This window comes from Taudactylus pleione, unplaced genomic scaffold (assembly GCF_031769625.1).
Source record: "Taudactylus pleione unplaced genomic scaffold, aTauple2 ptg000041l, whole genome shotgun sequence".
NCBI lineage: Eukaryota > Metazoa > Chordata > Amphibia > Anura > Myobatrachidae > Taudactylus > Taudactylus pleione.
In genome coordinates, this window is record NW_028284443.1 from 1,328,893 (window position 1) to 1,343,869 (window position 14,977).

The 14,977-nt window shown below is 43.5% G+C and overlaps 1 protein-coding gene across 1 annotated transcript in view; it reads left to right on the forward strand.

The window, feature by feature from the left end:
• Nucleotides 1-14,977, forward strand: part of TBC1D22A (TBC1 domain family member 22A) — a 731,641-nt gene that overhangs the window by 294,878 nt on the left and 421,786 nt on the right. Inside the window, exon 9 of the mRNA XM_088455938.1 lies at nucleotides 6,072-6,184. Within this exon, the coding sequence (XP_088312064.1) occupies nucleotides 6,072-6,184 (113 nt within the window). The remainder of the gene's footprint in view (nucleotides 1-6,071; nucleotides 6,185-14,977) is intronic.

Genomic DNA, 14,977 nt, shown 5'->3' on the forward strand with positions numbered 1-14,977 from the left:
ACCAAGAACCCGATGGTCACTATCAGAGCTAAAGCATTCCTCTGTGGAGAGAGGAGAACCTTCCAGAAGGACAGCCATCTCTGCAGCAATCCACCAATCAGACCTGTATGGTAGAGTGGCCAAATGGAAGCCACTCCTTAGTAAAAAAGCACATGGCAGCCCACCTGGAGTTTGCCAAAATGCACCTGAAGGACTATCTGGTCTGATGAGACAAAGATTGAACTCTTAGGCTTGAATGGCAGGCGTTATGTTTGGAGGAAACTAGGCACCGCTCATCACCATGCCAATACTATTCCTACAGTGAAGCATGGTGGTGGAAGCATCATGCTGTGGGGATGTTTTTCAGCGGCAGGAACTAGGAGACTAGTCAGGATAGAGGAAAAGATGAATTCCATAATGTACAGAGACATCCTGAATGAAAACCTGCTCCAGAGCGCTCTTGACTTCAGACTGGGGTGATGGTTCATCTTTCAGAAGGACAATGACCCTACGCACACAGCCAAGATATCAAAGGAGTGGCTTCAGGACAACTCTGTGAATGTCCTTGAGTGGCCCAGCCAGAGCCCAGACTTGAATCCAATTGTACATCTCTGGAGAGATCTGAAAATGGCTGTGCACCGACGCTTCCCATCCATCCTGATAGAGCTTGAGAGGTGCTGCAAAGAGGAATGGGCTAAACTGCCCAAAGATAGGTGTGCCAAGCTTGTGGCATCATATTCAAAAAGACTTGAGGCTGTAATTGCTGCCAAAGGTGCATCAACAAAGTATTGAGCAAATGCTGTGAATACTTATGTACATGTGATTTCTTAGGTTTTTTTTTTTTTAATTAAATTTGCAAAAATGGCAAAAAAAACTTTTTACACGTTGTCATTATGAGGTATTGTGTGTAGAATTTTGAGGACAAAAATTAATTTATTCCATTTTGGAATAAGGCTGTAACATAACAAAATGTGGAAAAAGTGAAGCACTGTGAATACTTTCCAGATGCACCGTAAGTATTAGGACTAGGGGGAGATTTAGGGTTAGGGTGTCACGACCCTGTCTAGTTGTCATGTTTTTGCCTTGAGACTTACCCCTGTCAGCTGTCCCATGGATCTGTGTTTGTAGTTCTCCTGGGGGATCTGCTCTGACTTCTCTATGCATTCCTGTCACAGTGATTATTGCTCCTGGCCTCTCCTCTGTCTGTGAGCACTGCTAGCCCTAATTGGAATCGCAGGTGTGGTTCTGATTCTCAGAGCTGCAGAGATGAATACTCCCTCTGTATGTTGTGCCTTCCGCCACTCAGAATGCTACTACCAGACCACCTGTCCGTATCCACCAATTGCTGCCAGACCCATGGTATATATATCCTCCCCTGATAGCATTCTGGGCCTGAACATCTCGTCTTCCCGTGGTGTATGGTTCATGCTGTTTCTGCATTCAAGTATATCCCTGAAACCTGCTACAGCAACCCCTGGTGCAATCCAGAAAACCTGTTACAGCTAAACCTGGCAATCCAGTAAATCTGCTGGCAGCAACCCCCGGTGCTTCCAGAAAACCTGCTACAGCTAAACCTGGCAATCCAGTAAATCTGCTGACAGCAACCCCTGGTGCATCCCGAAAACCTGCTACAGTAATAACTGGCATCCAGAAGTCCTGTGACAGCAATACCTGGCCTGTGCTCTGCTGCTAGTCCTACTCCTGGTTGGTCCCTGGCACTCTGTAAACCTGGCACTCTGTAAACCTGCATCGTGTCACCCTGCCTTGCTTCCTGCTGTGGATCAACTCCTGCCCCTTTTACCTACCTACTCCCTCCCTGAACCTAAAATTCCCAAACCTACCCATTCCTTCCTGAAACCTGTTATTCCCTATTATCCAATCCAGCCTGCACCCGAGTTCCAGCCTTTGTCATAGAAATTCCAGATTATTCTGTTTAGCCCTCGTCTCAGCATTACCTGACTTCCCTTCAGCCATTGTCACATTCCAGTCCAGAGTCAAGTTCCAAGCTCATCAGTTCAGTCCACGTTGCTCCAGTCCAGAGTCAAGTTCTTAGTTCATCAGTTCAATTCAACAAGTCTTCCTGCCGGTCCCAGTCCGGTTCCTCCAGTTCCTGTCATTTATCATCAAAGGCAGTTTTCACTGCTACACAAGTCTTGTAAATAGAGCTATCTACATCACCCATGGTTCCGGTCCAGCCGGCCTCCAGAGAATCCAGTTCATCACCTGAGATAGGTAACTCACAAGCACAAATCATGACATAGGGGGAGAATTAGGGTTAGGCTACAGGATGGGATGGTTAAGATTAGGCTGCAGGAGGGGAGGTTTAGGGTTAGGCTGCATGATGGGAGGTTTAGGGTTAGGCTGCAGGAGGTTTGGGTTAGGGTTAGGCTGCAGGAGGTGTGGGTTAGGGTTAGGCTGCAGGAGGTGTGGGTTAGGGTTACACTGCAGGAGGTGTGGGCTAGGGTTAGGCTGAAGGAGGTGTGGGTTAGGGTTTTAAAACTTACAGAAATGTGTCAGAATTCTGCCACTTTTTGTATGCTGACAATTGGCATCCTGACCATACCTGCTCAAATCTTTATAAGGGGCATTACTGTGGCATAATGTGTAAGGAGCATTACTGTGTGCCATAATGTTATAAGGAGCACTACCACGTGGCATACTGTGTAAGGGGCATTACTGTGTCACAAAATCACACACCCTTTTCGGTAGCGCCCACACTTTCCGTGTGTGGCTGTCTGGAATGGCATGTAAATCTTCCATGTAAACAGCTGCCTGTGAAGATTATTGGGGGCTGTACACCATCTCAGGGTGGCGTACAGTTTCTCAGTCAAGTTCCCCCCCCCCCAAAAAAAAAGCTTTTTCAGAATTTGAATTTCATAATTTCTACAGCCCCATACTAAAGTACAAGGATTGCGGAAATTGTCGAGGCACAATTGTAACCAGGAGATATCTGTGATATCTCCTGCATTACAGGAATGATGAATGTTGCTGACACTTAAATTATACAAAATAAATTAAAATGTATTTTTCACCTGCTATTGTATAAATTAAGTGATGATGAATAGACTCCACAGTGTTAATTGTTACATTATCTCCATTTTTTGACAATGTTGATTGTTATATTGTCTTTATTGACTGTTGCATTATTATAACTCTGTATTTAACTGATAGTCAAGTTACATTGGTAGATATTTGATAAGTTATGTTCAGTTAGCTATTTTGCGAAGTGTGGTGTTTAAGGATTTGTATCAATCTATTTCATATTGTGTACATATTTCATTATTAGTCTATTTTTAAATATATTGAAGACTGTTAGTGATGTTTGTGGAGGAGGGAGTATGAAGCAGGGTGAGGCTTGGAAACTACAATATGGGTACAGGGGGGAAAGGAGACTGAAATACAGTATGTGGTTTCAACACTAATATGATATGTGCAGGATACCCCAGTGGCTAAATCTAGATGTTCGTTTTAAGAATAAACCCAAGTCTAGGCCTAGGGCAGGTCTGGTCAACCTGTGGCTCTCCAGCTGTTGCAAAACTACAAGTCCCAGTATGCCCAGCTACAGTTTTGCTATCAGGGAATGCTAAAGCTGTGGCAGGGCATGCTGGGACTTGTAGTTTCACAACAGCTAGAGAGCCACAGGTTTTCCAAGCCTGGCCTAGGGGGTTACCACACATCCGTGATGGCTGGTGGTAACCCTGCATAGCACATGTCTGGGAATCTGTATATGCCCCATCAAACAGAGTGGCCGGCAGTGATGCTATGCCGACGCCAATTAATGTGGCTCCCTCAAGACCCGAGTACGGACCAATCCTGAAAGAGGTTGTCTCACTCACTGTGTTTGCCAGCGAGGATACTGGACTGATCACCACTGTGATCATGGAGGGATGCAGTTAATATCTCGACAACCGGGATGCCATCTGCCTGAACCCTGATCACAGAGAGAACACCAGTGACAGAATCCCAGCATCACTGGGATCCCGCATACGGCATACTGATCGTAAGGAGACCAGGGAAAGGTAAGTATCAGCCACAGGGGGGGGGACAGTTAGGTTTAGGCACCCCAGGGGGAGTTAGGGTTAGGCTGCGGGAGCGGGAAGGTTAAGGCTGTAGACAGGAGGGGGTGGTTAGGATCAGGCACCACCGGGGGGAGGTTAGGGTCAGGCACTAAGGGGGAGTGTTAGTTTTAGGCACTTACCGGGAGGGTTAGGGTGCGGTGTAGGGAAGGCTGGTATGAGGATGCGGGAAAGGAGGGTTAGGGCTAGGAGGTAAATTGGAACGGGGAACATTACTCACATTTCCCCTGTCAGGATTTGAACCATCGGGATGCCATTGTCAGTGCACTAACAGACTGCATCCCCTCCATTGGTATTTCATACCGATTCCAATCACTGATTCAGGACAAACTAGCAGATTGCAGAATTTCCTTACAGCTGCTGATGGTTGCAGATTTATAGCTATAGAAAATTCACAATTATGCATGGTCATTGTATTCATTTTTTAAATGATTTTATTTTCTATTTGAGACCAAAACTGGTTCCTAAAATATCTAACACTAGTAGCCAAATATGCAAGTGTGATAAGAGTTAATCTGCAATCTTAATCATAAATCACAAATAAGAAGCATATATTTACAAACTGCTTAAAACATATAGTAAAATGAACAGTAAAATATAAGCTTGTACAGCAGTGAACAAGGAAAAACGTTCCCTCTTAATGAAATGAACTGTTAGAGCTTTTGAGAGATATTTTGATATTTTAACAGTAGCTGAGTCTTGCATTAGCCACTATTTTTGGAATATATACTGTATATATATATATTTATTATTATTCCTCTGACAATCGTAGTCAGCCATTATAATCAGGTCATTAGAGGTTTAATCATGATTTTTTTTTTGCCTTGTCAAACTCACATGTCATCACTTTACTGTTTCTTAGGGATTATCACCAAAGTAACACAATGTATTTTTCCAATAAATGGTTGAATGGACATAAAAGTTTTCAATATAATATTAAGTTGCCATAGCAGTCTGAAAATAAAATAGCATTACAATATCGCCCTCTCACAAACCGTTTCAAATGTGTTAGTCATGTTATGGAACAAGGATTTGACTTAATAGCTAAGGCAGTTTTTTTTTTACCGAACTTTTAAGGGGGGATTCAATTCTCAATGATGTACAATTGTGATGTTTGTCTGCACACATCTTTTCTTATTAGAGTGGTAAAAATCTGAAGTTAAAATGTTTCTAACTCTACTGGGATTGAAGTCACATCCCTGACTACACCCTCATTTCTAGAAATCTGAAAATAAAAAGGTGGTAACGATAAACCCTAATGCTTTATAAAAAAATGCCACCCCATCAACATACTGTCATCCATTCTTTCTTACTGTCGTATTTTTGCATGTTTGTCGCACAAATAACAAGTAACAGAAATTATTATCCCATTTCCCTGTCCATCAAAACCGGACACTTTCCCCAACTTAATCCAGCTTCTATAATTTTGGTTTGTGTGGAGTTACAATACAGCCTTTAAAAAAACAACAACAATAGACTAGAAACAGTCTTCTAACATAAATGTATTCAGTTTTTCCTGTGGCTTATAGTTAAGTCACCCAACATGCACCTATTTAGTATTCCATTTGTAATGAGAAACAGTTATATTCTATCATTTAGTGTTCACTCAGAGGTATCGCTAATTATGTAGAAATAGTTTGAAGCAGAATTGTGTAGGACAAATGTGAATTTTTTTAAAAAAATATTCTGACAATTTTTCTGTATTTAAATACCTTTGCACAAAATAATCTTACAGTTTACTCCAAGTTACTTAATAAAAACCAGACTTGTCCATAATAAAACTATATGATACTTGTGTGTAACTGTTGCACCTCCAGAACCTAGAAATGAGTCTAGTCCATAAAGTAGTAAAAAACCCTGGTGATTAAGTAGTTAACGAAGTACACCTAACTTCCTTCCAGCTGAGTTGTATATTGACATTTGTGTGTGATCAGTTTGATTTGTTTCTCTTGTAAATGACTATACATAAACTTGCGTACACTCTGGTCATTCCCCTGTCTTCTCTCCACATTGCAGCTGAAGAAGAAGAAGTGGAAAATGTTGATGTTTCCAGTCTGCCCGAAGAGGTGCTCCGGAACATTGAAGCTGACAGTTACTGGTGCATGAGCAAGTTGCTTGATGGCATTCAGGTAAATTGATTCCCCCCTGTCCTCCTGCATTCTCTTCAGCTGATATATTTTATACATTTAAGCTACTGCCCTGACTCTTGAGAGGAAAACAATGCAAAGCTGAGATCTAAATGTGTGAGGGGAAAAACCTACCCACTGAGGAAATATGTCTGCATTTTATTATTACTGCTGGCTTATAAAATGACAGATGTGCTCATTTACAGTGTTGGGGCTCAGGCCCCAGAGATATTGTCTTCAGTCCCAAGATATTAGTAAAGACTGCAGTCACTTGTATCGCATCAGATTGAGTGTTTGAAGGTAATTTAAGGTTATGTTTTGGAGCTCTATCCCTTGAGACGATTCTTCTGACATTACTGGAAAGCAGTGTTCGTGGTTTGAGCACAAAGCATGATAAACGTTCCTTGCGTCTTAAAATACACATAGAGATATTTGTCTGCCGTAGATCCAAAGACTGAACTTGTAGTTTTATGTATCAAAGGTATTACATAATCAAAGTATGATAGCTATCAAATGGTTAATAACAGGCACAATTTGAACCAATGTTCATATTAGAGAAGAATTCCAATTAACAAGGGATTAATAACAAAGAATATTTCAGTATGTTGGAAATGATGATGATAATGTGTTAGATTTTCTTCAATGTCAGAGCAGCTCATTACGCAGATAGATGTTTCTGAAGCTGCTTATTGCAAGACAGCACTGAGACTGTAATAGGCAGCATTGAAGCCTCATTTGTTACTAGGGCCGCCATCAGGGAAGAACTGCCGGGACTGGAGTTCTGGGCCGGACACTTGAACTAAAAGGGGGAGCCCGCTCCTACTGCACAGTGCCCACTACTACCTCCTTGAATGAAAAGGGACAGGGGAGGTAGGCTTCTACCTGTGCTCCGCCCGCTACAAGCCCACGCAATAAAAGTGAGTGACAGGCGGACCCGCTCCTACCGCCCACCCGCCTGCATTGCCTTCTACCATCAGGGCCGACACAATCCGCTCAGCAGATTCTGCACTGCAGGGAGGCACCAGGCTGGAGGGACGCTTTCCCTGCAGCTGCTGCTGAGACAATTCTTGCTGCTGCGGGCTGCGCTGCGCCTGTCAACCTCAATCAGGCCAGTATAATGTAGCTTCAAGTGAGGGGCGCAGGAGTTGTGACTGATGGTCGGGTGACCGTACTTTTTTACTACCTGAGTCCTCTGTACAGCTGCCAGTGCCTGCTCTGTGCGGATGCCCCAGTGATCCCTCCCTTCCCTGCCTGAAACCGAGTCTCCACCCCCTCCTGTCCGCTGCCCTGTCACTATCCTGTCTCTGACTGTATTCTACTGATTTCGTGTCCTTTCACCTGGAATCTCCAACGCCTCCTATCCTCTACCCGGTCTGTCACCACTCTGACTCTATTCTATGCAATCTATTCACCTCCTGTCCCTAGCCAAGACCCCGACCTCAACCCAAGTCCCTGCCCCCTCATCTAACCTGTCAGACTATTCTAATCTACTCCCTCCTGGCTAAGATCCCGTCCATCACATGAGACCCAGCCCTCTCATACACCCTGTTTGACTTTTCTAATCTACTCCCTCCTGTCCCTTGCCAAGACCCATCCCCCTTACCCTGAGTCTCTGCCCCTTTCCTAGTCTATCCTTTCTCAGTCTGAATTATTTTCCTATACCCTGTCTGGCCTGGAGCTCCGTAGGGACCAGACACTTCCTCCTTCTGGTATGTGCTAGCAGAAGTGTGAACATGTTTAAATGTTATATAGGAGGATGGTATACTTATTCAATGGGGAGGGGTGTATTTTTGTTTTACTAGGGGGGGTTAATACTGTCTGTGCTGGGACTGGTGTATTAATGTGTGTGCGTGGCTATAATTATTGTGTTTCTGTGTGTCTGAGGGGTGTATTCATATTATCTGTTATATGTTGGTCAATGATGGTCTATGCATTATCTGTTGGTCACTGCTACGCTCTATGCATTATCTGTCGGTCACTGTTACGCTCTATGCATTATCTGTCGGTCACTGTTACGCTCTATGCATTATCTGTCGGTCACTGTTACGCTCTATGCATTATCTGTCGGTCACTGTTACGCTCTATGCATTATCTGTCGGTCACTGTTACGCTCTATGCATTATCTGGCGGTCACTGTTACGCTCTATTCATTATCTGGCGGTCACTGTTACGCTCTATTCATTATCTGTCGGTCACTGTTACGCTCTATTCATTATCTGTCGGTCACTGTTACGCTCTATGCATTATCTGTTGGTCACTGTTACGCTCTATGCATTATCTAGTGGTCACTGCTACACTGTCTACTTTATCAGGCGGTCACTGCAATATTCCCTGCATTGTATGGTGTTCACTGGGAAGTTCCCGGTATTATCTGATGGTCACTTCATCAAAAATGCTACTTTATTTGCTGCAAAATGCTAAATGGTTTCTGCCATGTTGGTAGATGGAATAATAATGCAGCTGTCATTATGTTATATTGTATGTGTTACTGATACAAATGTTCCTGGTAGTTTGTGTTACTGTGGGTAGCAGCCATCCCACCTGGCGCAGAGTATGTGGAAGTCAAGTTCTTATAGACGATCCAAAAAGAGACTATCCCCCATTACCGATTTGTAATATAATTTACTGATAAAGGAAGAAGCTTCCTAGGGGTGTAAGTGGAGGTCTATGAGTCTCAGTAAAACTCCACTAGACTGACCACCAAACACCCTGCTCCAACATTTGTGTTACCAATGTTACCTAATTGTTACCTAATTGTCCTCCTGTATTGTTTTAACACATTTATTCTACATATTATTACTTGGTAATCTAGACACGATGGGCAACAAACATGTAAATGGTAGGAAAGGCTGTGATGCAGTAGAAGAACAGGATCACATGACTGAAAACGCGTGTCACATGATTTGCTTAAGTTCTGCCCTAGTATGATGCTGTCTGGTTTCCTATCAGTACTACTGTGACATGTGTATAAGGGTCACTACTACTGTGGCATTTTGTGTATAAGGGCCACTACTGTGTAGCGTAGCGTAGATAAAGGGGCACTACTGTGTGTCATAACGTGGAAAAGGGACACTACTATGTAGTGAAATGTGAATCGGGCACTATGTGAATGTGCTACTGTGTGGCATAATTTGGATTGGGGGTCCTTATGTGTTGTCATGCCCCTTACTTGTGAGACCACACCTCTTCAGGGTGCGCTGTTCCTTTATAGAATTTGGGTGGATGTGTGGGCGGGGGCGCAAATTTATAGTATGCAGGAGGGCGCCGAACACCCTAGCATCGGCCCTGCCGACCATCCTAACGCTCTGCCTCCTTCAGTCCTCCCGCTCCACCTCCTACCACCAAGTCATTCGGTGCAATAAATGTTAATTTTTTTGTGAGCCAGCGCACGTGACATCATGATGTCACGCCGCTGAAAGGAGCCATGGCATGTGAGGACAGAGCAGTCAGGACAGAAGAAGGAGCCGGTAACAATAGGTAAGTGACCAGCTGTACATGTTAGGGCTGGAAAGTGGACACGAGGCAAAGCAGGGTTAGAGAGACCTGCAGGGCTGAAGAGATTTGACAAAAAAAATTTCTGATGGCAGCCCTGATTGTTACTATATCCCAAAGATATTGATGTATCAGCTGCATAAAAAAATAAGATGCCTATTATGCTACTTGAGGTTTTCTTATTGTTAGTTCACACTTATTCACTATTAATGCACTTTTAAACCATATGTGACTTTTGAATATATGATGCATTGTTGTATATACTGTATAATGGGAGCAATATGTGTGGTGTTCTCAGTCCAGGGGGGACTTACACCACACACCCTGCACCTATTCAACATACTTGCCTCTCCATCAGTGTGGAACATGGTGCGGGTGCTATGATTTATCTTCGGTGAAAAAGTAGTATGGTATCTTCCAAATAAAGAGCATCTTCTTCTTAAAGTTTTGTCCAATCTTAATATATAAAAACAAATGTCCTGACTCATAAACACCCAGCCCAAAGCTCTGGCCTATAAGCATGAAAATCAGGGAATGTATTCCTTCCATGATTTAGGCACCCACTAAGGGGGATATCAATTAGCGGCGAACGACAAAAAACATGGATTTTTCGCCGATTATCCCCGTTTTTTGACAATGTTTTTTTTCTCCCTATCCTATTATTTCATCCAAAATAATAGGATATTTTGGGTGAAACACATAGGATCTATTATAAGTTCATGGACCTATGGGATTTCGCCTGTGCGGCGACGAAAAAAAGGGCACTTTTCATGGATTTTTTTTTCGGGACACGTTAGGTCCCATAAAAACTCCACGATAAGTGCCGGCTGGCACTTCGGGGCTATTTGTATAGACTCCTAAGGGGCTGAAAAGGTGGAAAATGTTTCCTCTCGACTTTTTGACAAATCAACATGGCCAAAGTGCTGTAGAACTGTAAGCTCATTATCTGGGACGAGTGGCGGCTCCAGAGGTGTGAATGCAGTGCAGTCCAATATTCAAATAGGGGAGCCAAAGTATTTGGGGTGACAGTTGGTGTGGCTCCTTTATTTGAATATTGGAGTGTGTCACTGCTAAGGACTTAACACTGTAAGGACTTTAGCTCATTGTCTGGAATGAAAGTACCATGGCACCCAAGAGGAGTTTTGAGGTACTGAGTAGAACCCTCAAAAACATCAGGGGCATCTGATGGGGGGGTCACCATGCTGCTAGCTGGACACTTCCGGCAGACTCTGCCAGTAGTTCCAAGGGGAACTTGAGCTACCGAAATTAATGAAACTCTCTATGGAAGAACATGAGGGTCCACTTGAGGGGCGATGTCTCCGCTGGGCAATTCTCCGAACTCCTACTCAAAATAGGGGACGCAGAGTATCCTGAATCTGAGGGAAAGGTGACTATCCCTGCCGGCCTAAGCACAGTAGTGAAGACTCTAGCAGACTTCACAGCCAGAATATACCCGGATATTGCTGATATCCAAAAAAATGTCCATGGACTGGATAGGAGCGCGTACCATTCTGACCCCCTAGACGACATGGTTACCGTCATTAATGACAATCTACTTTAGTCATTCAAAAGGGCAGAAATGGGGTACAGGTCTGTGATTTTGGTAGTGCAAATGGATGATGTGGTTCACTACCTCATGGAGTTCCTCAAATACCCCCAACTGTCCTGTCCTCCCAGCCCCACAAGCTTCTTTTCAAAGTGTAGGTTGCAGGGATGTTGCTGTGGAACCTCAACCTGCCCAAACTCAGCAATGGCACCAGGCTGCAAGTAAAGGCCCTCCCCTGGAATATCATCAAGACTACAGTTTTCACCGGCTGTGCTTGGGGGAAGTGGGTGTTCTTATCACTCATACCACTCATACCATCAGAGTACCCCTTCGAGGCTGCAGTTTCCTCCCAAGGTTTGCTTTACAATTACCATCAACAAGTCCCAGGGGCAGTCACTGAAGGTGGCAGGGAATGACTACAGTGAGTACTGCTTCTCACAAGGGCAGTTCTATGTGGCCTGCTCCAGAGTGAGCAGCCACTTGCAACCTGGTGATCCTAGCACCTAAGGAGCGAACCACCAATATGGTTCACAAAGAATGCTTACGTAGAGAAACAAAAGTTTACATATATGTCTTATAACCCACCTTCAATTCATTCATATATATATATATATATAGATTAAAAATCAACTTAAATGGATTCTACCATGCTCCTTTACTGCAGAGGCATACAATAATCTTAAGTTATAAGTTAAAATAAAATGGGATGAAGGAAATCGAAATAGTAGTAACTAAGATCTACCTGGCTGAAATCTGGCACATCAACTAGTAAAACATCTTTGTATTATGTTGTTTTCTCATAGTATAGTGCATTATGGTAAGATGGTAATGTCCAGACAGGGCCTTGTGTTTTTTAACCATATACAATAGAAGAACTAGGTATTCTACAACTGCTAGCACGGACGTGTGCATGTAAGCAAAGTAAAATATTGTTAATGCTTTGCTTATGTGATTAGTGCTAGTTCTGGATATCAATGACGACCTAGGGACTCAAAGAGAATTTAATAAACTGTTTAATTTTATCACTTTCCAATCATGACATGCAATGCTTGAACTGAACACTGTTGCTTCTGAAGCAGGATCGAAAAGCATCTGGCCTTGACAAGGTTAATATCTTAAAAGTGTACTGTATATATTCTTTTCTGAGATTTAATGATGAATGTATACATTAGAATGTGGTTGATGATAAAACAATTGCATTTTAATTTAATTTTATATTAACCACACGTAGAAGTGTAATTTTATTTGTCTGTTCCACACATTGCCCTGAATATTATTCTGTGTTTTGCAGATAGTGCCTTAGTATTTTATATAAAAGTTTTTACAATTTTTTTTTTAAATAAATGTTGTCTTTTTCAAACTATCTGCATTCATTCTAATTGTATTTGTAAAATATGTTTCATGCATAGTAAAAAAACAAACTCAGGACAAAAAAAAAATATCCTATTTCAATGTTTTTTTCAAATCAATTTTATAAATTATAAAAAATAAAGGCAATCTACCGATGTGTCCTCACTCGTACAGTATTTGCTGCAGTCGCCCAAACTGCTCCTCTTGGTGCACCTGGTCCCGTGAGATTCTGCTAGCACCACCATCTTTTTTGCCGAAAATGCGTCTGAGTTGAAATGAGATGCGACCAGGGTGCACCAGGAGACTGTGCTGATTAATTTGATAGGCAACACTTGTATATGGGTTGGGTATGAAATGCCGATGGCTAGGAAGCTGTTTGACTAAATACTGACGCCGCAAGCCCGAACGTTAAAGGTCCCGACTGGGGCTGGTAAGTAACCTTACCCCCCCCCCCCCCATAACACTAACCCTCCCTTAGTGGTGCCTAACCCTAACCTTCCCCTGGTGGTGTCTAAATCTAACCCCCCCTCCCCGCACCCTAAACCCAACCCTCCCGGGGTGGTGCCTAACCTTATGCTCCGCCCGCACCCTAAACCTAACCCCCTCAGGGTGGTGCCTAAACCTTAATCTCCCCGGGGGTGCCTAAACTTAACCCTCCCCCCCCACACCAAAACGCTAACAGTGCCTGGCTTACCTCATTGGGGAAGCCATATGTCGATTCCAGCGTCATGATTTCGAGGCCTGTCCTTAGTTTCGCGTTGAGATCTAGTCAGATGGCTTCCCGGCTGTTGGCATTTTGACTGCAACCTTTGTATATCAGTGTACAACTGAACCTTTCAAACAGCAGCTAAAGTTCTTTTTTCCACACAAAGTTCTAATGGGATGTAGTTTTGAGACCGGCAGCTGTGATGCCGCCAGTCTCAATACCAACAGGGAATCCCAACAAGGGATTTAAGATAGGCATCGAAATATCGATGCCTATCTTAATCCCGACGCCGGAACGCCAAAGGACGCCAGCCCGAACGAGGTAAGTCTGAGGCACCCATAGCGTTAGCCACGGGAGTGGGTAAGGGTTAGGTTTAGGGAGCGTATCAGGGTTAGGGTTAGGTTTTGGTGGAAAGGTTAGGTTAAGCACCAGTGGGAGGGGTTAGGGTTAGGCACAAAGGTGGGATACTTGGGTTTAGACACTAACGGGGAGGGTTAGGGAGATGGGGAGGGTTAGGGTTAGTCTACAAAAAGGGAGGGATAGGGGGAGGGTAAGTATACTTACCCGAACCCTGTTGGGATACCAACCATCGGGATGCCGCTGTCAGTATTCTGACAGGAGGCGTCCCGACAGCTGGCATTACATACCGATTCCGTTCTGATTAGAGACTCAGTTGCACACAGATACACAAGTGTTGCATATCAAATTAATCAGCACAGTCTCCAGGTGCACGGAACACTCACGCCGGACATATCGCACTGCATGGCATATTGAAGGTACAGTAGATCAACAAGGACACGTGTTATATAGATACTGCTGTTAAACATAAATATTAGTAAGTCCTCTAGACATAGAAAGAGGCTCTACTATAAATGTTGGTGTGCAGATGTGTCCACATGCATCTTCCTTGCGCTTTACACAGCCCTTCTGGTCGTGCCATGCCGTGGTGTGACTCTGTAGCACAGAACGTCTTTCGAAGTGACTTTTTACCTTCAAATGCGTATTATACGCACAGTGAGATGAATAGAATACACAAGCAGCTTCTGTTGATTAAAATGATAAATTCTGTGTACAAATGTGGCTGTATCTGCATGCAAAATGCTACATTACATTGTCACATACGCTGACACTATAACATGGTATTTCACATGCAGATATACCTTTAGTTGCGCACAGAATATAGGCATGCCACATATCATAATCAGCACAAGCTGCTTGTGCGTCCTATTCGCCATAACATTAAAACTATCTTCCTAATATTGTGTAGGTCCCCCTCATCAACTAAAAGAGGTTGGACATGTCCAGACATGGACTCCTCAAGACCTCTGAAGGTGTCCTGTGGTATCTTCCACCGAGGCATTAGCAGCAGATCTATTAAGTCCTGTAAGTTCTAAGGTGGGTCTCCATGGCTTGGACTTGTTTTCTAGCACATCCCAGAGATGCTGGATCAGATTTAGATCTGGGGGATTTAAAGGCCAAGTCAACACCTTGAACTTTCATGTTCCGCACACCATTCCTGAATATTTTTTACAGTGTGTCAGTGCTCATTATCCTGCCGCAGGAGAACACTGCCATCTGGGAATACTGTTGCTATGAAAGTGTATACTTGATCTGCAACAATGTTTAGATAGGTGGTAGATGGCAAAGTAACATCCACTTAAATGCTAGAACCCAAGGTTTCCCAGCAGAATATTGCCCAGAG